Raw genomic sequence first — 26158 nt, 5'->3', positions numbered from 1 at the left:
TACGGGGGCTGCAAGGTAAAGTGCAAACATTAACGTGGCTATTGTATTTGGAGGGGGTATGGATGCTGTTTTTTTCCTTTCGGTGTTACTGTGGTGTGGTGATGCAATTCTTTTTTTAAAGCTTTGGAGGCTTCCTACCTTGCGAGCTTTCACAGCTCTCCTCGTCGCTGTTGTCTTGACAGTTATTTTGCCCATCGCAAATGAAGCTCTTGTCAATGCAGAGGCCGTTCTTGCAGTGGTAGCGCGCAGTGGAGCAAAGCAGAGGGTTCGCCGCTGTGAAGGGAAAACAGAGCAGGTCACCAGGGAGGCCAGCAAGGCCCATGGAGCACTCCCGGAACCAGGTGGTGCCCTGCTCAGGAAGCAGTGAGCTCATCTTCTAAGATGGCTGACTCAAAGACCATCTCGGGAAACTGGCCAGCCAATGAATAGGACAGGATAAGACCTACCCTGCCCCATTCTAAAAGCTCCTTCCCCCAAGTCACCAGGCGGTACCCTGTAACCACACCAATGTGGCCAGAAGGCAATGCCTCAGTCCACATGGTTAACCTCCAGGCGGGCTAGCTGCCTCTGAAGGTCCTGGGGCAAAACCTGAATCTCCTGGGAGAGTCACGAATGAAATGGTTGGTAGCATAAGACACACAGAGAAGCAAGCCAGAAGGAGGAGCTGAGTTGGGGAATCCGTGAACCTCTGCTGCCCAGGGAGTGACGGCATGATCTGGTCTAAGAGCTGTATTGGATTCTTCTGGTTCTATAACTATGGACCGGCCTCTTAATCCCTCACGTATCTTTATGGCTCACCACAGTAAACTCAGTGGTCTCCATTTCTTTGCAATCAAAGAAGCCCATTAACCTACTCGGTCAGCCTGAGCGGCACCCCTGTGAGGCTCCCTGTTCTAGGCACTTCCAGAACCTCAAAAGAAATGACAGGTATGGTCCCTCCCCTCAAGGAAGAGAGTGGCAACTGGCCAGTGTGAGGTCAACGCAAAGCTACCTAACAACACACAAGCAAATCTCCACAGAAGATCAGTATTTCCACAGCACAATTTACCTTGTTCCCCTGTTCCCTGCAGTGCAATTCAAACGAGGCTCACTCCAGAGCTCTGTTTTCAATAAATGAAGGAGCAAAGTAGAAATCAGTCCAATCCCAGCTCTGCCGGTTATGAGCTGTGTAATCCTGCATAAATTACTTCGCTTCTTTGAACCTTGGTCTCTTTGCGTGTAGATGGGACAGGCTACATAAGTTCTGGGGCCCAGTGCAAACTGAAAATGTGGGTTCAGCTCTTCAAAAATTAAAAATTCAAGAAGGGCATAAAATCAAGCATGGTGCCATTCCAAGCTGAGCCTGGGCCCTGTGTAACTGTGCAGGTGACAGGCCCATGAAGCCAGCCCTGCTCAGAGCATTAATTTGCCCATCAAATGAGATGACATGTGAGCAAATGTGCAGTGCAAAATCTGACTCGCAGCACATGCTCAGGGAATGTTAGACACACTCCCCTAGTCACGTTTGTCTGGGTCCCACGAGCGTGGCCCTCCCTGCAGAGACAATACTGGCGATGATGAGGAGGGGACATACTGGATGTCGGGGAATGGACTGAGCCCACACCTGCATTACACGTGGCGGGAAGAGCACCAGATCGGGGTGCCAGGCCCAGCACGGAGATTGTGATGCAATCAGGGGCAAGTCAGCTGTGGTGTCCCTCGGAGGATCTTAACTGCAAGATGACATTTGTAATACATCTTTCCCACACGCGTCACTGAGCTATTGTTAAATGCACACAGATCAAGGCTGCAAGGGCTGAAGACTTCACAGGGCTTCATAAACCCGAAGGACTGCGGAGGTTTTTGGTTTGGTTTTTTTGTTGTTGTTTTTTTTTTAAATATCTTTAACTATGTAAGTCAGGAAGTTTGACTTGAAAGGTCAGAGGAGGTAGAAGGAAGGAGGAAGCCAGGGCTCTCTGTTTTAAAGATAATGGACCAGTGTAAAGTCACCCAAAAGTAGTCTAGCCTGAAAATATAAGTTTTAATTATTTTAATTGCTGTGGGCCGGAGGACGGTTCAACTTGATCAGAACGAAACCAAGGTCTGATTTCAGCCAAAACCAAAATGGGGAAGCTCAAACCACAAATCACGTTCAGTTTCTGTCCAAGGCAGCCCTCCAAACCCTTTGGCATCCCGTGGTGGTGGCCTTCAGCTTCCCTGGGACCTTGTGGGTCACGTGTATGCAGCCAAAGTGTCGGCAGCAATCAGCTCACTCAGACAGACAGGCTCGGAAAGGGGCTCTAATTGCTCCAAGATGGGCGGTCGCACACGTACGTGAACACCCTGGTGGGGAATCTGTGCCCAATCAGCCTTGCTGACAGGGCTGGCATCTACTTACTTTTCTTCAGCCTCACACCCTCTCAATCCTGCAAACTCACCCAGAGAAAAGAAGTGATGTGTGTGTGCATGCGTGTGTGCACATGCACGCCCAAATACGCACACACGTACATGACATACGTGTGTGTGCACGGATGTCTATAGACAGATCACACACATCTTCAGGATAAACTAAGACTGATGATACCTTAAAACACAGCTCCGATAAAGAATCCAGACTGACTGAAAACCAAGTCACAGCCCGACTTTAACACATATAACCAAACGGACTAGTAGCCAGATTATTATATAAAGATCTTTCACAACTCAAGAGGAAAAAGACAAACAACTCCGTAGGAAAATGGGCAAAGGAGACGATCAGGCAACTGCCACAAAAGAAATGGCAAATGGTCCATAACACCTGGAAAAAATGCTGACTGTCATCGGTAATGAAGAACCACTTTGACCACAGCAGGCTGGCCAAACTGAAGGTCTTAAAAGACTGCCAGGTTGCTGGCAAGGATGTGGAGGGAGAGAAGCTCTCCGGGACCACCTGTGGTATGCAAATTGGGGGATCCACCTCGGAGACCAACTTAGTAATAGCTAATAAAAAGGTGCCCGTGGGGCACCTGGGTAGTGCAGTCATTAAGCGTCTGCCTTCGGCTCAGGGCATGATCCCGGCGTTCCGGGATCGAGTCCCACATCGGGCTCCTCCGCTGGGAGCCTGCTTCTTCCTCTCCCTCTCCCCTGCTGTGTTCCCTCTCTCGCTGGCTGTCTCTCTCTCTGTCAAATAAATAAATAAAATCTTTAAAAAAAAAAAAAAAGGTGCCCGTGCCCTCCAGCCCCGCAATTTCACTTCCAGCTATACACCCCACGGAGAATCCTGAACAAACACAAATGTTTACTGAAGCTCTGTTTGTAAAATAAAAAAATTAGAAATGACCCAAATGTTCATCCACAGGAGAACAGATACAGTGTTACACTGGTGCAGCAGAATTCCACAGCAGGAGTGGCTCACTTTTTCTGTAAAGGGCCAGTTAGGACATATTTAAGGCTTTGCTCACTATTTTGCCTTTGTCTCTGTCAGGGCTACTCAACTTTTGCCATGGTAATTAATGCAAAGCAGCCATGGAAATCCATCAACAGAGGGCATGGCTGTGTTTTAATCACTTTATTTACAAAAACAGGTGGCAGGCCAAATATGGCCCAGCAACCGTTGTTTGCCAACCCGATGAACAGTAGTAAAAAGTCAATCAACCCAGGGGCGCCTGGGTGGCGCAGTCGTTAAGCGTCTGCCTTCAGCTCAGGGCGTGATCCCAGAGTCCTGGGATCGAGCCCCACATCGGGCTCCTCCGCTATGAGCCTGCTTCTTCCTCTCCCACTCCCCCTGCTTGTGTTCCCTCTCTCGCTGGCTGTCTCTATCTCTGTTGAATAAATAAATAAAATCTTTTTTAAAAAAAAAAAGTCAATCAACCCAAAACAAAACAAAAAACCCCAAAAATCAGTGAACCAGAGTCAAGATCCATAAACATCATAAATACCACAGTGTGGGAGCAAAGTAAGTTCAGGACAGTAGATGCCTCCGGGGAGAAGGGAAAAGGATAGAATCCGGCAAGGGGTATACGCTGTGAACTTCTAATGATATCTGGTAACATTTTATTTTAAAAATCTAAAGCAAATAAGGCAAAATGGAAACATGATTTTTTTAACTGAGGCAAAACTAGCATACACCATTATATTGGTTTCAAGTGTACAAAATACTGATTCAATATTTGTAGCTACTGTGGAATGATCACCACAGTAAGTCTAGTTCACATCCGTCAGCACAGTTACAATTTGTTTCTTGTGAGAGAGCTTTAAGATCTACTCTCTCAGCAACTTTCGAGTATACAATACAGTGTTATTAACTAAGCTATAGTGATACCATTATTATAATACATTATTAATAATAAAATAGATCATTACTATAGTTAATACAGTTATAATAATATAACAATAGGCAACTTGATTTTTTTAAAAAAGATTTATTTATTTGAAAGAGAGAATGCATGTAAGTGGGGGTAAGGACAGGGGGAGAGAGACAATCTCCTGCAGTCCCGCAGAGCAGACTCCCACTGAGTGCAGAACCTGACGTGGGGCTCGATCCCACGACCCCGAGATCATGACTGGAGCAGAAATCAAGTCAGTCGCTCAACCGACTGAGCCAACCAGAAGCCCCGGTAATGTGATTTTTAAAACAGGGTGTTGGAGGGCCTCAGAGGGGAGGGGGGTGGGGGAATGGGATAGGGATAGGCTGGTGATGGGTAGTAAGGAGGGCACGTATTGCATGGTGCACTGGGTGTTATACGCAACTAATGAAGCATCGAACTTTACATCAAAAACCAGGGATGTACCGTATGGCGACTAACATAATATAATAAAAAATATTATAAAAAAATAAAATAAAATAAAACAGGGTGTTGGGGACGCAGGTGTTCATTTAATTCTACTTTGCCTTTTCAGTATGTTTGAAAGACTCCACTAAAAATGCTGAAGTGTCTAGTCTGGCAGAAATGTTTCAGTGATCACTTACTTTCCTTTACTCTTCCCTCACAAAATGCTGTCTGGCCCACCAACACCTGTTTTGATGTCTTCCACACTGAGATGGCCAGCTGCTCGGAAGACACAGGTCCGTGCTGGCACTCATCCACACCTGGCGTTCCTCCTTATCAACGGCTCCTCATAAAAGAGCATATCCTCGCCACCGTCCAACAGGAGGGCCGAGAAACCGAGGCAGAGGAGGCCACAGGAACACTCCCCAACCCCAGCAGCAAGAACGAGAAAAAGGCCTCTGAACCATCAAAACGCACATCTCGATGTGCACGCCCTTCAAGGCCTGGGGGCTTCCTCCTCGAGAGGCCTTCATGCCTTCACCTCCCTCAGGCTCTATTGATTCTCCAGCTCTGTAAATTCCAGCAAGGTTTGCGCTCCCATTCCCAAGGCCCCAGCGAATGAGAAGGAGAGGCGATGTTGCCGGCCACTCCGCAGACGAACCGCCTGCAAGAAACACAAGCAGACAACTATGCCAGGAGACGGAAAAGCTATAAAAAGCTGCCTTACGAATTCCGAAATCAGAGCAGCCTAAGATAGTTTCAAAAGAGACCAGAAAGTTCTAAAAGGAGCCAAAAGCAACGCTGTATTATAGCCCAGTCTAAAAATTAACGTTCCTAAGATGGCCCTGCGCTGTCACCAACGGAGGTAAACTGAATAAACTGGGATGCCATGCATTGCAGAGAGATCGCTGTCAACCACGGTCCTCCGAGGCATAAACACGTCCAGTTATTGGGTGGACTCGCTTAACCAGAGGAGCAATACACCCCTCAAAGTTTCACTATATTTCTTCCAGGGCCTCTGCCCATCGACCAGGCTCAGCCACACTTGAGGGTGAGCTCGTGTGGGACTACGGCAGACCAACCCTGGAGGCTCTGGGCGGACAGGGGTAGAGTCTTACGGGCTCGCACGGTCCCATGGAACCCTACCCAGGACCCTAAACGAGTAACTGTTTGATGGACAGCTCATCAACCGAGCAGCAAATGCTTCCTACATTAGGATGTTATGTCTCAGTGTTTTCTAGCAGTATTTAATGGGCTCCAAATGTATGTTTTCTTTGTCCTTGGGAAGGTTTACAAATCACCGAAAAATGTATTCCTTTACTCAGTTAACTAGAAAGAGGAACATTATTTATCCCAATAAGGGTGGAGAAAATTGTCCGTAGAGTCAATTTCAAAAACTAAACAGCAGACTCGAAAGCTCTTCAGTTATTATTAGCACAACACACACAGGGATCCGAGGATCTGTTTCCAAGCCCACAATACTCAGGAAAGAGAACCTGTCCCCCTGCCACGGGGGACAGAGGAAGGAGTTGAGGTTAAGCTCTGTGGTTAATTAAACTGGCAGCGTTTACTCCAACCACATCTGAAGAGAAGCACCCAGGGCCCACTGCGGTTGCCCAAAAGCAACTGACCGGCTCGAAGACAGGAAATGAAGCAATCTGTCTCTAGCAGGATGTGGGAAATGTCGCCTTTAATCCATATAAAGTCTATGAAGTCGGCCCCTCTTCCGCCTCAAAGAGTTCTTCATAAAACACTTCAATGAGAAACTCCTCATCACCAGCTCCCTCGTTTCCCATCTGCTCCCCATCCCCTGGCAGACGCTCACTTCCTCACCGAGCATCCCAACCTCATGGCCTCCAGGGAGAGCTTTGCTTTCCAGCTCCAATTTCCCTGGAAACCAGGCAGCTGGGGGAGCTGGAGCTGCCCGGGGCCTTCCTCTGTTCCTGGATGGAGGGCCCCTCAAGCCCTTCTGGAAATCATCTGTGCCACTAACAAGCACGACTTCCTTTGTGCGGGAAAAGGCGTGCAGCCCGACCTGCAAAGAGGCAGCCTGGGCGCTGCCAGCTGCAAGTTCTTGCCCTCCTTTCACAGTCTGCTCCCCGAGGCCTCTCCCAGCAAGCCCTCCACCCACTGAGCCAGCATGGCCCATGCGCAGCCACGTTCTGGAGCTAGCCCCTCTTCTGAGTCTGCAGGAGGGGAAGGGGTCACCACTCTGGGCAAGAGGCAGGAGGCAGAGTCCTCAATCCCGCTGAGTCTCTAAAGGCTCGGAGGACTGGAATTTTCAAAACCCCTCTCGAGTCCACTGGGTGCTGGTGGCAGAATTCTGATTCACTGCTGATGACAGTCTGTTTCCTCCTCCCTATAAAGGCTTCCGGGACATGCCCACCTCCTGTCCAACACCCATGCCTGCCTTTTATCCAATTTCACTGCTTCAACCACCGCCTTCCCATGGATGGCTTCCCAGACCTTTCCTCTTGCAATAAACGTCACTCCCCTGACGCCCTGTGGACACTGCAGCCTGAATAACCCTCCCTCACACCCTGCATGTCTGCAATGGACGACCTCCCCCCTCTCACTCTTCTTATAGCCCCACTCCTATTAAAGGGACCACCATGTCCCAGCTCTTCAGGCTCCAAACACATATGACCTTCTCCCTCTTCTCACCCTGCAACTTGGCTCAGGTTCAACTGCTCCTCGTTGGGCATAAAATATAATCCCTAGGGGCGCCTGGGTAGCGCAGTCGTTAAGCGTCTGCCTTTGGCTCAGGGCGTGATCCCAGCGTTTCGGGATCGAGTCCCACATTGGGCTCCTCCGCTATGAGCCTGCTTCTTCCTCTCCCACTCCCCTTGCTGTGTTCCCTCTCTTGCTGGCTGTCTCTCTGTCAAATAAATAAATAAAATCTTTAAAAAATAATAATAATAATCCCCAGGGACGCCTGGATGACTCAGTCGGTTAAGCACCTGCCTTCGGCTCAGGTCATGATCCCGGGGTCCTGGGATCAATGTGGGACTCAGCAGAGAGCCTGCTTCCCCCTCTCCCTCTGCCCTCCTTCCTGCTCATATGCGTGCTCTCTCTCAGAAAAAATAAATAAAATCTTTTTTAAAAGGGGGGGGGGAGTAATAATATTACCAACGTAAAATGAGATAGTACATGGAAAGCATATAGAAACGTGCCATATGCATATTGAGTGCTCAGCAGCAGTTTGCATACCCGCCAGCCTCTGCCTTGAGCCCTTAGCCTGAAAACCCCCCCATGGAACTGTAGGGCCAATTTTTAATGGTACCCATCCACCCAGGTCCATCTCCTTCAACAGCTCCCACTGATGAGCCCAGAAGGAAATAATCTCCCCCATCACTGGATTCCACAGCACTCCCAACTGCCAACCCATCCAATATTATAATTATTTGGATGTGAGTGTTTTTGTCTCCCTTGCTAGAGTGTAATCTCAACAATGCCGGAGAGTCCTGTATCTGTCCCATCTCTACATCCTTTGCGGTATCTCGCACAGGTCTGGCATAGAAATTGTGGAGAGAAGATGAGAATCTGAAAGAATGTAAGAGCTGGGGTTAATGAACAATGTATGGCTTAAATATGCCCTCTGGGTAGCCATCTGAGACCACAGAAGAGGATCGAGACACCCATATGTTAGGAATACATCCTGGCTGCCTGTCTTCCTGCTTTAACCCTTTGTTCGATTAGCTGCTTGGCCCACTCGTTCAACAGACATTTACTACTGACTCTTTCCTTCAAATAAAGCACTTCACTAGGCACAGGGGATAAAAGAAAGCCCAGTCCATATTCTTAAAGAGCTTGTATTCTAGTGGGGGAGACAGGCAGGTCAATATGCAATGAAGATAGAGCATGAGAAGTGCGATTTATTCCATATATATCTATTGCACGCTAAGGCCTGAGCCAGACTGCACACTTGGCCCTGGGAATACGGCTGTGAACCTGACAACAATACCATCTCACGAGGTCATAGTGCGGCAGGGAAGACAGAAAATAAACACAAAGTGGTGCTAAAAACAGTGAGGCAGGGGAAGGAGACAGAGTGGGAGACCGGGGAGGTAAGGAATTATTTTTTTTTATAGGGTGCTCAGGGCAGGCCTCTCTTTTTCGGTAGCATTTGTTTAGAGAAGGTCCAAGATGGTGTGCAAACACACTGGAGAATGAGCCAGCCCGGCCCTGGCAAACCAGGGGTCTCTCCCTAAGGAAGCAGGTCATTCAAGCAGAAGGACAGAGTCTTTAAGGAGACACTGATGGGGGGCTTTGGAGCCCTGGGCGCAAGAGACCCCCCTGCTACACCCCCCCTTCTGCCCCAGCTCATCCAATGCAGGCCCGACTCCTTGAGGGCACCACAGGGAAATGGAGCATCTAACCTGGCCGACATGAATAGAGCTTTGGGAATAAGGCAGGGCTGGGGGGCTCTGTGAACGAAAACCACAGGTACACCGGCGAAACTCAGCAGCTGTTCAGGGGGACAGGCAAGAACTGGTCAGCAGTGGAAGAAACACAGTCTAGGACATGGTGGTCCTTCTGGGCACAGGTATGCTGAAAGCAAGACAAGGAGATCCTTAGCCTGAATCAGTGGCCCATGCAGGTCGCCCAGGCCATGCTGCCATCTCGGCTCTGGGCAGGAGTCTCTGCCCTCACCGAATAAGGACTCGGGTCAGGGCTGTGCGGCCAGCCGAGCCAGTGTCCCACCTCCAGCCAAAGATGTCTGAGCGCAGGGAGAAGGGGCCGAACACAACCAAGGAAGGAAGGACAAAAAGCGAAAGGGTTAAATCTCAGCATTGTGAGCCTCCAAGAGGAAATCCTGGTTCTTGCTTATCTTCACTCCTGAGTCAAATGAATGCAAACGGTGGGAAAACATGTCCGGAGAAACAAAGTTCTTTAAACATAGGACTCTCTTGGGATGTCTGGGTGGCTCAGTCGGTTAAGTGGTCTGCCTTTAGCTCAGGTCATGATCCTAGGGTCCTGGGATTGAGTCCTGCATCGGGCTCCCCTCTGAGCGGGGAGCCTGCATCTCCCTCTGCCTGCTGCTCCCCGTGCTTGTGCATGCTCTCTCTCTCTCTCTCTGACAAGTAAATAAATAAAATCTAAAAAAAAAAAAAATGACTCTCCTGTTATTCACGAAAAGTCAAAACATAACCCAACAAAACCTCTCTTTTATTTCTTTTTACTATTTTATTACAGAAAATTTCAAATATCCAAAAAGAGAGACTGGCACAGTGAACCCCCATGTTCTGATCACCTGGCTTTAAAAATTATCCACTCACTGATGATTTTATTTCCATTCTAGCCCCTTCCAGTGCCCTTCAGGTGATTTTTCTTTATATACTTCTTTATTATTATTATAAATATCTAATATGCTATTAGATATTACATTTGTATATGTACATATACATCTTTATATATAAGGACTTTTTAAAAATAATAAACAGAATATCAGGGCACCTGGGTGGCAGAGTCAGTTAAGCATCAACTCTTGGTTTGGTGGCTCGGGTCATGACCTCGGGGTCCTGGGATCAAGCCCTGCATCAGGCTCTGTGCTCAGCATGGAATTTGCTTGAGATTCTCTCCCTCCACCCCTCTCTCTGCTTGTGCATGGATCTGGCAGTCTGTCCCCCATGGGGCTGCCAACATGTTCCGCTGTCCTTGAATTTCCCATGAACTAATGGATGGTGTTACAGAGTACATGCTGTCTCCCCCAGAGCTCATATGCTAAAACCCTAACCCTAATAAATGGGATGGTCTTGAGGCTTTGGGAGGAGATTAGGCTAAGATGAGGTCATGAAGGTGGTGCTCTCATGATGGCATTAGGGCCCTTCTGAGACGAGCAGCCAAGGGATTTCCCTGTGTGTGCGTGCACCAAGGAAGGCCAAGTAGGGACATCAACAGGAAGCGGGCCCACGCAAGAACCCAACCACGATGGTACCCTGCAGGTTGGTCTTCCAGGACTATGAGAAGTAAGTTCTGTTTAAGTCACCTAATCCATGGCCTTCTGCTATGGCAGCCAGAACTGACGAAGGCAGATTTAGAGGCTTGATCAGATTCAGGTCGGAAGTGAAGGCAGAAATACTTCACTGTGATGACGTGTGCTCCTGCTGGCTCACATCCGAAGGCAAACAACATCTGGCTGTCTCTTTGCTTGTGATGCTCAGACAGACTTGTGAGAGGTTCCAGTTCCGGGTCAGAGACACTCATGACACCCACCCTGGCTCTCTCCCTGAATGCAGCTGAATAAAAACCCAGCCAAATACATGGACAAACACAGCGGCTCTTTTAGATTCTGAAAAGGAAACCAGAGCAGCCAACCGGGGAAGAAGACCAAAATTCGAACTATCACCGAAGTGGTGGTAGGTTTACTATTCTCTCCCTCCCCCATCAGAGTTCCAGGAAACTGGAAAGGATCAGAGCGATCATGGAGCAGGAGGAACTTGGAAAAGCAACTCCATAACGTTATTTATGAACTTCTAGGCAGATCCCCACGTGGCACCTGCGTGGATCTGGTCCTAATCAGCACACCCAAGACTTTGAGAACCACACTCACAGACCACTGCCCAGGTCCCAGACCAGCCAGGGGAGGTGCACAGGCCCCACGGACCCAAACAGCACTGCAAAAACAGCTTGAAAACGACTGCAACCGCAGCCCACAGAGGGGCTGTTAGGAATTCGTGGCCTGACCCAAAAGGGTCATTTGCTTACTAAACCAAAAATATCAACATTCTCTGTAGGATTGAAACAAAATCCAGAGTGTCATACATCATCATCAAAATATCCAGAATATAATCCAAAATTACTTGCCTTGCAAAAAATCAGGAAAATCTCAATTCTCACGGGAAAAGATAATCAACAGACACCAACGCCAAAATAACACAGATGTTGGAATTATGTGACGAAGGCAGTAAAGCAGCTGTTCCAGAAAGACTCCAACAAGCAAGCAATCACACAAACTCTCAACACAAATGGAAAACAGGAGGTCTCAGCAAAGAACCCAGAAGATATAAAGAAGAACGCAAAGGAAACTTTAAGAGCTAAAAAATACAGTAACTGAAATTTAAAAAAAAAAAAAAAACACACCCTGCATGGGCTCGGAAGCAGACTGGAGATGACAGGAAAAAACAGTAAACTTGACAAAAGGCTACCAGGAATTATCCAACCTGAACAATGAAAGGAAAAAGATCGATTAAAAACTGAACAGAGCCTCAGGAACCTGTGGACAATCACAAAAGATCCAAAGTTGTGATCCGAATCCCATTAGGACACAGAGTGCTTGAAAACGATTTGAAGAAAGAATAGCTGAAAAGGTCCTAAGAGTGGCAAAAGACGAAAACTTACAGATTCAAACAGAACCCGACACAGAATAAACTCAAAGAAATTCCCCTAGCCAGACACACTACAGTCTAGCTGCTGAGAGCTAGACTGGGAGGAAAAAAAAAAAATCTTCAAAGCCGCCAGAAAAAATGATGCATTTTCTATGGGGAAACCATTTGAATGGCTGCAAATTTCTCATCGGAAACCACAGAAGCCAGAGGACGTGGCACAGCATTTTTAAAGTGCTTTAAAAAAGAACTGTCAACCCAGAATTCTATATGCAGTAAAAATATCCTTCAGAAGTGAAGGTGAAACCGAGACATCGTTGGATGAAAGGAAACTAAGTGGGTGTGTTTGCCAGCAGACCTGCTTCAAAAGAATGGCTCAGGGAAACGTTTCAGCCAAAAGGGAAATGATACCAGAAGGAGACTTGGAACATTAGGAACGAAGGAAGAGCAACCAAAATGGCAAGTCTCTGGGTAAACAGAATAACAGACTGTTCTTCTCTGCTGGAGTTCTTTAAAATGCATTTGAGAGTTTAAAGCAAAAATGAAAATATTGCCTTTTGGGGTTCTGAATATATGGAGACGTACTATCTCAGAAGACCAGAATGTAAAGAGATCTATCGCCTGCTAAGGATTCTACATTCTACCTGAAGTGGCACAGTGCTGATCCAGAGCTGTCTGTGAACAGATGCACGGCTGGTCCCAGGCGCGTTCAGCCCCATCCATTCCCTATAAAGCTCCCCATTAATTTTTCATCTAATGCTTTCAGGAGCCACTGACGATCCATTTCTTCACCAAGGTTACAAAACAAGATACTCCAATTCTCTCATTCTTCCATGTTAGTTGGTATTCTTCAATCCAAAAAAAAAAACAAAACCTTTTCCTATCTGTTGGCTATTTAATGACTCGGAGGATAAATGCTGGATTCTCTCCTTTTATTTACCAGCTTCAAAATAGTGAATTAGAACCCATCGTTTTTAGATGGTAGATATGCCACAGGGAAATGCTAGCTTAATCCCCAATGAGTTGAATTTGAATGGATATAATTAAGTCATTTAGACAATTAAAGGCCATATCCAAACATTTAAATCATACAGGGTCTTTAATATGGAAGAGAGTATGCAGGATGGCACAATGATTTAGAACATACGTACTAGAACATATCACATGCTTGCTTTTGCTTTTTATTGCCATTGAATTACTCTCTAGTAAGTACATATGAATACACACACACACACACACAGACACACACACATAAAACTCCCCCTTAGCGTATAAGATCCCCACGGACAATAGGAAGCTAAGATCAAGCTGATACACACTTACTAAAGGACATGGTGAAAAAGAAAACAAGTACATCCTTGGACATCCTAAGCTAAAGGCCAAACGCTAATAAACAGGGTCTTCCTCTTCATCATTCACAGTTTTAAGTCCCTAGGGGTTTCCAAAATCAATTACCCCTCGCCAGCCACCACACTAAACACTTTTCGGGTACTACCTCGTCTAATTGCCTCAATGACCCAGGAAGCAGGCTCTCGGTGTCCCCATTTCATGAGACGAGGGAACCACTGTGCAAGGAGATTATGAAACACAGCCAACCCAGCTTCATCGGGGCAGAACACAAACCCAGGGCCAAGCTTTCCAGCTCCAGAGTCGTTCTGCTCGATCGGGCTGCTACCCAGTCGGTGATGTGCATCTTCCTAAGCTGGGTTTCTGCTACTCCACTCACCACTCAGCAATCTAGCCGCTAGGCCGTATTTCTGCCATTCGGGATCCAGAAGATGAAATAAGGCAAAAGGAGAAGGCACACGGGAGAGTTATATACTCCTAGTGTCCCCACTGGGAAGGCACAGCGACAGCTCTTCCCTGGTAGGGCATAAAGAACATGGGAGATGGTCCCCCTCCTCTTCGGGGGCTTATTACACCCAGAACCAACAGGGTAAGGGAAAGTCAGGGTCTCAAAACAATCAATGACATCATTACAACATGTTTTGAAAAAAATTAACGCAAATAACAATTTATATGAATGATGATCACAATCCTTATGAATAACATATATGTGGATATATACGTAAGCACACATACATACACACGCACACAGAGAGAGGGAGGATGGAAGAGAGACGCCTGGCACAAAAAAAAGCCCACATCTGAACTATGTGTCATTCTGGGCAGTTTCATTTTCCTCTTTATACTTCTTTATATTTTGCAAGTTCCAAAGCCACCTGCGGGGAGCACTGACCTGGCACAAAAGACCCCGGGAAAGAGATGTCTGAAGGTCACCAACGCTGCTGTGTGTGACGTGGTTTTGGACACAGAGATGCTGGCCAGGAAGGGACTGTGTGTCTCCAGGCCACGGAGTAGGAGCTTAGCACCAAGACTGCTAAGAGGCAAAGGGGGGCAGAGAGAACAAGGGGGGGCGTGCGCCTGTCTGTGTAGCACTATTGCACAGCAAGTAGAAGGAATCGAGGCAGTCCCGAGACAAGGAGAACTTTAGCTTTCTATACTATTTGGGTATATTTCAAGAATATTTTCTTGGGTATATTTCAAGAATATATTCTTCTGATATATCTATATCTATATCTAAACATGTAAACATCTTTTTAAACATCATCCCAAGTGGGAAGGAAAGCCAGCACAAAAACACAGGTGTTGAATGGGAGGGTCCCTCAGAGGAGGGCGTGAAGGAGCAGAGAAGTGACTTGGCCCCTCGTACCCCATGTGACGCTGGACGAGTTCCCTGATGTCCTGACACGTCAGATGCCTTATTTGTGAATGAGGACCATTCATGTGCACCTGCAGAGCTACGGTCAGAACAGAACACAAAGTAGGTCCCAGGCCCAGAGCACTGGGAGAGTCCCCGCGAAACGGGAGCGGAGCGCTTACACGTTTACCCAGGACAGAAGGGATGAAGAGCAGGATCTGGGCAGCCAGAGAAGGCGCCGGAGCCCACGCGAGTGAGGAGCACAGGGAGGAGAGGGGCCACGCTCGAGGCGCCGGGCCAATCGGAACCAACGAGGGGGGCAGCCGGGCGCTCCTGGTACTCACTGCAGTTCTCCTCGTCGCTGCCGTCCGGACAATCCTCAAACCCGTTGCACTGGAAGCGGCCGATGATGCAGTGGATGCCGCTGGCACAAGGGAAGAACGTCGGGCCGCATTTCGACTTAGCCTTGGCTACAGGAGGCAAAACAAGACAAACAGCAGGCCGTGAGGGGGTGACGTCTTCTGACCCCTGGCGTACCCATCTCACCAACTCTGAGCGTGCAGAGGGGTCCCTTCACATTTCCCTTGAAGACCCCGAAGATTTCTTACCACCCTCTACCCACTGTCAACGCCCAGCCAGCCTGGGAGCCCACACGCATGATCCTCGAGGAAGGGGGTGGCTAATCCCGCTGTGTTTACACGGCCCCCGCACAAAGCCGGGCTCAACCAGAATGTGCTTCACGAAGGAACGAATGGGTGAGCAGACGGTGATGGAGGCAACCTAGTCTTAAGGGGCTAAGGAACCATTCACAATTCATTCCCTGACTGTCAAAGTCTTTGTCTGCATTTATTAAGTGCTTCCCATTCTAGGCAGTGTGGCCAGGGCTCTCCGTGGATGATCCCATTTAATCCACCCAGCAACCACCCAGTGCCACGGTGTGCAGAAAAGAATTACCACCACGGGCCTGAGACGGCTACCCTGTAGAGAGCCTTGCTTGCTTGCAAGGTTGGCCCTCGTGTGGCTGGCTCCAGGGACTTGGATTTCTGGAGGGTTCCACCATTCTCTCCTAAGAATGGCTCCAGCACCTAAACTATATGCAAACGGTACAGTTTATGCTGGACACCTGCTTTTCTCAATCGGCCCCCAGTAAGCACCGCAGGCACTGAGTCCGTAACGAGCTTCCCCAGTAGAAAGCATTTCTCACGACTTGTTGCTGGAAGTTAAGTGTATCCTATGTACCACTTCACTGGGAGAAGACTCTAGAAGTCTGAACCTGGTTTCCTCTGGACTTCACTCCTTTTGCCTCTTCCCTTTGCTGATTTTGCTTCGTGTCCTTTCACTATCCTAAGTCCTAGGACTATATGCAGAGTTCCTGGAATCCTCCCAGCAAACCACTGAGCCGGGGGGCAGTCTTGGGGACCGCCGGCAAGGATGGGTATGGTTCCTATCCCCACGTCAGAGGTGTGCTTTGAGGGATAAAGTGACTCACCCAGAGCCACACAGTTACAAAACGGGACACTGGGATGGGAGGCCCCTGGCACTAGATTCCAGAAGCCAAGCTCCCAACCAGCTCAACTGTGTTGCCTCTGCTGGTCTGTCACTTCTCACAACAGAGGCCAGACTCCGGCTCAGAGAAATTCTTCCTCTGCTCCTGCTGTACAAACAGTTTTAACAGAAACCGCTGTAACCTGGGCTTGACTGAGTGTCCTGCTAACCCAACAGCCCTGTGGGGTAATGGACTTTCCCAGTAATGGCGCTGGCTGCCCTGGCTGGTGATTACGAGGTGTNTCTGCTCCTGCTGTACAAACAGTTTTAACAGAAACCGCTGTAACCTGGGCTTGACTGAGTGTCCTGCTAACCCAACAGCCCTGTGGGGTAATGAACTTTCCCAGTAATGGCGCTGGCTGCCCTGGCTGGTGATTACGAGGTGTAAGATCAGATCTATTGCTGCATCCCAGGTAGTGAGCCCCGACGAGCATCCCTCTCCTCTCCTGCCTTAGAGGCACGACCCATGGTCCTCAAGAAGGAAGGGCCATTTCTTGGGAACAAACAGGCAGTAAACTACCTCCATGTTCCTGTCATCAGGAACATGCCAACTTTAGCAGCGTGACCCACAATCAACAGGGTTTTAAGGTCTGGGACGTGCCTGGGTTTTAAATGCTCCATTCACTTTGTTTCAACCTGGAACTTCTGTAATGGTGCTGTTGTACTCTTCGAAAGCACAAACTTGGGAAACGGTGTCTGGGTTCAAATTGTGGCTCTACTTTTTATGAACTTGGGCAAGTTTCTAAATATCAGTGAGTCTCAGTTTCCTTATCAGTAAATTGGAGGTAACATCTGACTCCCAGGGCTCTAGGAAGGATTCGATGAGATAATCTATACAAAATGCTTATAGGCACAGACCATGGTATACAGCAGATGCTCAATTAATGGTAATGCTTATGCTATTTATCATTGCCATCATCATTAATTATAGAATTTTTTTTTAAAGATTTTATTTATTTATTTGANCTATACAAAATGCTTATAGGCACAGACCATGGTATACAGCAGATGCTCAATTAATGGTAATGCTTATGCTATTTATCATCGCCATCATCATTAATTATAGAATTTTTTTTAAAGATTTTATTTATTTATTTGACAGAGAGATAGAGAACACAAGCAGGGGGAGTGGGAGAGGAAGAAGCAGGCTCCCAGCAGAGGAGCCTGATGTGGGGCTCGATCCCGGAACGCTGGGATCACGCCCTGAGCTGAAGGCAGACACTTAATCACTGCGCCACCCAGGCGCCCCAATAATAGAATTTTAAAATTACTTCTTAGGCTGTTAATTTTTTTTCCTGATCGTCAAAGTTAAAAAAGCTCATTATGGAAGATCTCTAAGAAGTGATACGAAATGATAGCCAAGATACACTGTTAAGTGGTGGAAAAAAATAAAGCGCACAAGAGTAACTATAGTATTTTAACCCACTATATGAGCAAAAGAGAAGGATATAGGGGCGCCTGGGTGGCACAGCAGTTAAGCGTCTGCCTTTGGCTCAGGGCGTGATACCGGCGTTATGGGATCGAGCCCCACATCAGGCTCCTCTGCTATGAGCCTGCTTCTTCCTCTCCCACTCCCCCTGCTTGTGTTCCCTCTCTCACTGGCTGTCTCTATCTGGGTCGAATAAATAAATAAAATCTTTAAAAAAAAAAAAGAGAAGGATATAAGAAAATCTACATGGATTGGTTCATCTGTGCAGAAGAAACACAGGAAGGACAAACCAGAAACTAAAGAGACTGGTTATGTGCAGGGAGTAGGTGGGAAAGGGGTGGAAAGAATGGGGAAATGAGATTGGAACGAGACGGCTGGGATGAGTCTACATAGCTCTGAGTCTTAGAACCCCAATATTTCACATACCCCAACAGTAAGCCATTAAAATCATCCACATGCACGTATGTGTGTGGACACTCAAAATAGGATAGGAGCAGCAGAAGTGAATGCAACTGGATTATGGAGGAGTAAGCCCACCACACTGAACCAGCCTAAGTAACGCAGGAAACCGTTATTTTGCCTCGATTCTATACGGCTGAAGAAAAAGAACTGTACACAAATAGGGCACTCAACTTTTGTCACAGGGGTATGGATTAGCAGTTCTGAAACTACCTTTGTGTGTGTACTAGGACTGAACAAATAAGTAAATATACTGCAAATAATAACCGCGAGGTTTCTCACTCTCAGAGGAAGAAGTTAGAAATAAAGGAAGTGGAGAGGCTAAATGATCCCAGAGGCTTTGGACTGGAAGTAAAGACATCAGTATGAAGTCAAGGTTTGTAAAGACAGACAGACAGAGTGATAGGTAAGAAAGAGAGAAATATTTATAGAATTTTTAAAAGATTTTATTTGAGAGAGAGGGAGAGAGAATAGTGAGAGCACAAATAGCGGGGAGAGGGAGAAGCAGACTCCACACTGAGCAGGGAGCCCGTAATCCCAGGACCCCAGGATCATGAGCTGAGCTGAAGGCAGATGCTTAACCAACTGAGCCACCCAGGTGCCTGGAGAGAGAGAAATACTGATCTGATGTGCATATCGGTCAGCATACATACGTATATTTCCTAGTTCCATCTGCTAAGAAAGACGAGAAGCAATACACTCCAGTAGCAAATGAGCACACCCAGCACCAGATCTTGGTTTCTAAATACCATTGTCCAATAAAGGGAACCAGGGTTCCTTGGAGAAGTGGTTAATTTCAGGGGGAAATTCAAGATGAACCTGGAGTGTCTTATGTCAGCAGAGAGTAAAGAAGTGCTCAAAATATGATGGAGGCAGGTCAGAAGGAGCTCCCCGATGGCCAGAGCTATGACACTTTGAGTGACAAAATAATGATAGTTTTGGACTATAACCCAGAAAATACAAGAAATATCTGCGAGTCCATACCGGCATCATAAATCGTTGGATAAATAAGTAAATGGGGAAGAAGGGAAGTTGTTCCTTATAGAAGAATTCCAATGATTAAACAGAGAGGGGATGTGGGAAATAGAAAGTCACCATTTAGCAAACACCACAGTAACAATGGTTAGAGGCAAGACCCAGTGATGGATCTCAAACGAGAGGACCAGCCAGCCTTCCTCTGGCCACCCTTTCGGGCTGCTGATAGGCTTTGACATCTGAGAGCTGTAAACCTCCATTCACAACATCACTGCCCTCCTGGCAGCTTAAAAAAGCCTAAAGCCCTTATCACAGCATCATGCAGCTCTGGACATCTCTCCAGTGCACGCCTACCTGGGTGCCCTACCTGGCTACGTGGGCCTCCTCGGTCCTCTGGAAGCTGGTGCACACAGGTCCCCGCCGCTGCCCCAGCCTGCACTGCCTTTCTCCCAGGGTCACATGGCCCATGCCTCCACTTAGACACTGGACTGTTGACCCAGGAACTTGGACTCCCACCCCCTTTCTCGAGCCCTCACTCAGCTCCTCCTCCTTTCCTTCCTCGGAAAGGACGTCACTGGCTTTGTGCTGTGCTGTTTGAATACTTTCATTCAGCCCTTTCGACGGAGCTGCGCTGCAGTGCCGACACCAGGTCATAGATACTTGCTGAATACACAAACGAGCCTGTAAAAGAGAGAGTGGGATTGGGCACAACAGCTAGCTGACTGAATGCTGAATCGGCTAAGCACTATGCTCTTGGTTCTACAAATACCGCCTCACTTACTCCTCACAAAAACCCATTTCACAGACAGGAGAGCTGAGGTCCAGAAGAGAAGGAGCTTGACACTGCTAGTAAGTAGAGTCAAAGCTCACACTCTGCTCTTGACTCATCTGCTCCTCTGCCTCTTTAGATATTTCTAAGCCCCAGTCCAGCTCCACCGGATTAGACTTTAGAAGACAAAGAAAAAGAATATGAATAATTGTAAATGAATTAGCCAGCATTCAATTAACCAGCGCTATGGCCCTGCCCCTGAACCCTTTCCAAGAATTACTCATGAGACCTGCTGCCTCGGCAGCAACACTCTGTTGCTGTCTCTGTCAGAGGGAGCCCATCCCGTTGCGACTTACACCTGCACCACGGGACACCTGCTACGACAACCTGCGAGGCGAATCACAGGCGGCCAGCTGAGCACCTGGCTGAGGCTCCCAGAGAAGCCAGCCACTGACAGCAGCTGTCGGCCGCCCCCTGCCCGCACCACCCACTGTGGGGCTCAGGGGGGCAATGGACCAAGGCCGCAGGGATCCCCCCTGGCCCCCACTTCCCCGAAGGGGAGATTTCCACATGAAACTCAGCAGTCCCTGGCAGAAGGTGGACAGGGTGCCTCCAATGCCACTGATGACCTGAATTCAGTCTTTTTCAAGGACTTGCTCCCTGAACTTTCCAAGGTGGCAGCTTTCACCAGCGGGAGGACCAGAACCAGTGCTCTCCTGGGGGCTGGGTTTCTTTCCTGATCAGTGTCCTCTCCCTCCTCAGGGTCTGATTGTCACAGTTCTGATTTTCACGGATCCGTGGGATAAAAATTTTTTTTAAAAAACGAGATGGGGGTGGGTAAAGGCCTAAAACAGTTGCCAAGTTTTTATTTTGCCAGCGAGGACACACACAAAGAAATCTGCAATCATCTCTACTCACTACTGTCCCCCATGAAAAGCTGCTTTAGCCTCCAAAATCCAGGACAAACAACACAGCGTCCTCGCACCAGTATTTGGGGATTATGTCAGGACTGGAGCGGAACCAGGACACATTGCGGTGAGGCCATGCGGTGAGGCCCCCGGAGCAAAGACCTGATCGCCCCCACACAACATCTGGAGCACAGCTGCTAGCTCACACATCTACGCTCAATGACTGATCCTCAGTTTTCATGGAGGAGAAAACTGAGGCCTGAGGAGGCAGTCTGAGCCTTGCCCAAAGTCACATAGCTACTTAGGGTCAGACTGGTCTAGAGTCCAATTCTCAGTCCCCGAGTCTAGCCTACACTATGCTGGAGGCAGGGTGCCATCGAGTCACGCACTGCCAAATCCCACCCCGAGGATCAGATTCGGACGAGAGCCCGGGAGGCTGAAAGCCCCTCTACCACACGGCCAGAACTCTCCAAGCCTTGCAGAGAAATGCTCTGGACCAGGCATCATGCCTGGGGCTCCCAGTCTGCCCAGAAAGGGCTCAGGGCTGCTCACGGGTCCGGAGGATGTGGTGCTGCGGCGTCTGTGGCTACGAGCCCACACCGTCCCCATGTGGCCATCCCACAAGAGTCGGACAGGAGCCGCGATGCCAGAGCCTCTCTGTTCAGCCAGGACAGCCGGAGCTCGCTCATCAGACCTGCGGCATGTCTCAGGCTTCGCTCCAGCCATAAACACGGGTATTTGGGGTCTCTCTTCCAGATGTCTGTAGTTGGCCAAATGAGCAACAGCTGCCATCTCCACGCCCCCGCTTGCCTCTGATTCCTGCTCCAGGATCCTGCCAGCGTGTGCCTCTGACAGCCCAAAGAACCAGAAGCAGGAGGCTTAAGCTCTTCTGTAAAATTACTTTTCATAAACTCATGACACAGCTCACCGTGAAAAATTCAAACGACAGAGAAAACGTACAAAGGTCAATGTAAAAATTACCCCACGCTGCTGCCCAGGGAAAGCCACTGTGGCCATTTTGGTAAATGTGCTCATAAAGCACGGTCTCAAGAACTCCTGCGTGCAAATGCATCGCCCTAGGACCTCATTAAAATGCAGTGGGTCTGGAGTGGAGCCTGGGATTCTGTATTCCTGAGGCTCCCAGGTGATGTCAGTGCTGCTGGTCCAAGTGCTTCCCTTCCGAATAGCTAAGGACCATGGTCTCGTCCATTGTTCTAGCTCCAAGGCCCCGAAGAGTGCCTGGTGCACACGTTACTCAGTAATTACTGACTAAATCAATCAACAGAAATCTGAGCATAGAGCTTTGCTTAAATGCACCCATGAAACACGATGCTATTCCAAACTCGCTTTTGTCACTTGCCAATATAGTGGACATCTTTTCATGTTGGTTAACTACAGGCCCACACTACCAGTTTTACTGGCTACGGGTAATTTTACTGCATCTCTGTACCGTAAGTCCCATGACTGATGGATACTGGGGTGTTTTCAATAAACAATGCACACACAGATGCATACGATATGCCCCCCACTTGTACAGTATCTCTTGAAGATACCACCGCGGGGTCACAGGAATACGTGTATTTCACATTTTGGCATCCTTTTGATCATCGACTGCCTCCTCCCAGAGGAACTGGTAGTGTCTTCTGGCCACAGATGGCTAAAGGAGCAGCCTCCAGCCCCCGATCGTCCATCGGAGATAGGCCAATTCTCCCCTGCTCGCAAGGATATTCCTAGAAGCACACAGGCTGAGAACACCCCACAGTTCCTCTGTGTTTAAGTTGGTCCTTCACCGCACCCGGGGCTCTATTATTCTCCATTTATCTCTGTCTCCCTTCATTTTAACATCTGTGTATTTCATTACTTTGCCAAGGAGGGGACATTCCTATCCAGTCAAGGAAACCATGACTCTTCTTTTTATCTTTTAACATTTGCACCGGGTGCAGAGCATCAATCTTTGCTAGAATTGGTTTCCCCGGGTTACACTAATCATGGGCTAATGCACAGTGTCCCTCCTTTCAGGAGATGCTCCTTGAGCCAATTTTCCCAGGCTGCATCGCCCCCTCTAAGGGCCCAATAAAGGGCAGGTTCTCACTCCAAGGACGGTCCTGCTTGCTAGTATTCCTCTAGAATGTCCTGTCCTGTGAGGCAGTGTTTAACAAAGAAGGGTGTCAGTGATCTTCCTGAAGAAGAATCTTCAGGGGGCCCTCTCCCCTAGGGACATCTGCATTCGTATCAAGCACAGAGGATTCCAACGAACACTCACATGTGACCACCCCATCTGACAGATTCTACCGATAACTTAGGCCCCAAGAACAAATGACCTCATCAGTCCTTTCTTTCTGATGTTGCCACGGCACAGACCAGCAACCGCTCCAGGAATTGTGGCTACAGGGTTCCTGTGGGGCCTCCTCTGGCCACCACCCCCAGTCAAGTCTAGCACTCATCCCCCAGATAGCATAGGAGAAACCATGGGCCTCTTGACAATCTTTCTCCATCTCGACAGGTTCTCTCTTCCTTCATGTTCACATGCAACACACAATATCACTCTGCTTAACATGCAAAAGCTGCAAGCTTGTATTCACCTGGTTGCTGTCCTAACAAAAAGGCCCTTTAAGATCTTAAAAACCCCTCTACCAGTTCTGTCCACATTTTAAGGATTTACATTTTACCTGTGCACGATACAAAATAGGGATAAAGGGTCCAAAAAGTGTGTACTGTCCCCTCTGGGAAAATAACAAAATAATCCTGAGCATCCTGCTATCTGTCAGGCACTGACTCAGTTCTGTGGTGATTCAAATAATACTCCCTAACTGAGAGTGGAGGAAGGACACAGGCAAGTCAGTGAGACTCTGCCTGCAGTGCCATAAGTGCTCTGATGGGGGAGCCAGAGGACACCCAAATCTCAAAGTGAGGCAGAGGCTGACGTCAAAATAGGCCGCTCAAAGGAAAACACGCCTCAGCAAAGACACTTCGCACATAGCTATGGTGGAAACTGATGTAATGTTTAGACACTCTGAGGCCTTGCTCATTTATTCATTCCCCTCATGTTAATTCACATACTCTGTGTCACACCTGCAAAGAATAAGGATACAATGGAGACTGCTCTGCCACACAGAAAAGTTCAGCGCTGGTGGGACTGTTCCAAGAAGGAGGAACAGCATGAGCAAAGGCCCAGAGGCAGAAACAATATGGTATGGAGAGAACTGAAAGGGGGTCAGTATGAACTTGCTTCTCAGGTCAGTAAAAAGTGCCTGGTATGTTTTCTTTAATTAAAAAAATGTAAAACCTGATTTCTCATGAGAAATGTGCCAGGAGTTAGTTGCAATGCAGCTCACACTAAAGATGGGAGAATTATCTACACCAAAGTATAAATTAGAAAAAAAATCAGATTATAAAATCCATATAATTTGCATCAACATGCACAATGCTCCCCCTCCCTTCCCCAAAGTGAACGCCTACATGGAGCATCACTGGCTAAAAATTTCACAAAAAGTAATGGATCTAAGATTGCTACTATATTCAGTCCCTTGGTTCATTTTGTAAAATGTCAAACCGTGGTTCCCTTGAAAAGTCAAACATGACTTCATGGTTGGAAGCAAAGAAGCAAAAAGAGCCTTATAAAAAGTAACAGGCTTTTTAAAAAAGAATATGCCTGGATTCTCTAAGAAGTCTAGGAGAGAAAAAAAGACAGGTGTTCCATTGTGGTCCTGATACAGAGGACAAACACCCCAGAAAGCTAAATCGACACCTGGAATTCAAGCCTTTGCACATTCATTATTACTTGAGCAAAAAAAGCCCGTGGCTTGTTCCAGCAGTTCAACTCCCCATGACTACTGGAGTGAACTCCGAGTTTTATCCATCAGATATCACGATGTATTATTTCTTCCTCAAACACCATACTGGCTGCTTCAGAGATACACATTGGGGAGCAGAGAGAGCAAAAGATCACAAGCTCATTGGAATATAAATACAGAAAGAAGGCATTGAGCTGCAACAGCTTTAACAGAAGACTGTTGGAAAATTCTTTCTAAACATCTCCTCTTTCATAAGAATAAGAGGTGTGCAGCCTTGGGGCTAAGAAGTCAAAAGGGCTTAGGGTTCAGAAACATCTAGGGGCGCCTGGGTGGCACAGCGGTTAAGCGCCTGCCTTCGGCTCAGGGCGTGATCCCGGCATTATGGGATCGAGCCCCACCAGACTCTTCTGCTATGAGCCTGCTTCTTCCTCTCCCACTCCCCCTGCTTGTGTTCCCTCTCTCGCTGGCTGTCTCTATCTCCGTCGAATAAATAAATAAAATCTTAAAAAAAAAAAAAAAAGAAACATCTGGGCTTCTATCCCCATTCTGCCACATAATAGCTGAGACACTGGACAAGTCACTGAACCTCCCTTGACCTCAGTGTCCCTGTCTGTAAAAGGGGCATAGAGATAGCACAGACCTCATCAGTTGTTGGGAAATAATTTGAGATTCTGCATGTAGAGAAAACAGCACAATGCCTGATATCTAGTAGGGATCTGATTGTATCTTCCCCTCCCAAACATGGTCCATGTGTCTACAAACTGCTCTTCTTCCCATATATGGATGGCCCGGAGAAAAATGAGGTGGAAACCAATGTAATGTTTAGACTAAGGCCTTACTCTTTCAGTTATTCGTTGCATTCATGTTAATTCTCAGACTCTCTGTGCCACACATCAGACTAAGTGGGGCTGCAAAGAGAATCAAAAATTCAAACGTAACTTCTGCTACCAAGCTGCCCTAGCCAAGGAACACCTGGCTGAAAAGAAAGAAAAAACGAAAAACAAAAAAAGAAGAAGAAAACAAAGGGCAATAAACAGATCATTGCAATGAGATGTGGCAAGTGCTTTATAAGCTGTATAAACATTTGCCTTTCAACACTGTACTACAGTCGGGTTAGAGGTCAACCTGTCAGGGTTCAAATACTGCCTCCACCACTAACTGGACACAGGATTTATGGCAACTGATTTCACCTCTCTGTGCCTCCATTTCCTCATCAGGGAATGGTGATATTAACAGTATCTAACTCACTGGGTTGTTGTGGGGATTAAATGAAACAATTTAACGATTGCTTAATCTTTCTGAGGAACACAGTATTAGCTCTGATGGTTAATACTGTATTAGCTATGGTTACATATAGTACATATTAGCTATTATTATTTAACATACTACAAAATATAGTACTACATATAGTGTTATACAATATTGCACGGTATTATTACACACCATTAGCTATTATTATTACTATTATTTCCAAACAGTTTCTCCCCTCACCTGGCAGACCCAGGGTGCACAGCACAAAGGAGTGC

The 26158-nt window shown here is 47.6% G+C and overlaps 1 protein-coding gene across 4 annotated transcripts in view; it reads right to left on the bottom strand.

The window, feature by feature from the left end:
• The window catches only part of LDLRAD3 (low density lipoprotein receptor class A domain containing 3), a 226796-nt gene that overhangs the window by 110600 nt on the left and 90038 nt on the right, over positions 1 to 26158 (bottom strand). For all 4 annotated transcript variants that reach the window (XM_034645435.1, XM_034645437.1, XM_019807237.2 and 1 more), the window contains exons 3-4: positions 15098 to 15223; positions 139 to 273 (exon numbers count right to left, since the gene is read on the bottom strand). In XM_034645435.1, coding sequence (XP_034501326.1) covers positions 139 to 273; positions 15098 to 15223 — 261 coding nt within the window. The remainder of the gene's footprint in view (positions 1 to 138; positions 274 to 15097; positions 15224 to 26158) is intronic.

Source organism: Ailuropoda melanoleuca, chromosome 16, assembly GCF_002007445.2.
Source record: "Ailuropoda melanoleuca isolate Jingjing chromosome 16, ASM200744v2, whole genome shotgun sequence".
Classification (NCBI taxonomy): Eukaryota; Metazoa; Chordata; class Mammalia; order Carnivora; family Ursidae; genus Ailuropoda; species Ailuropoda melanoleuca.
Note: the sequence above shows the minus strand (reverse complement) of the source record. Positions and strands in the feature narration are given on the sequence as shown.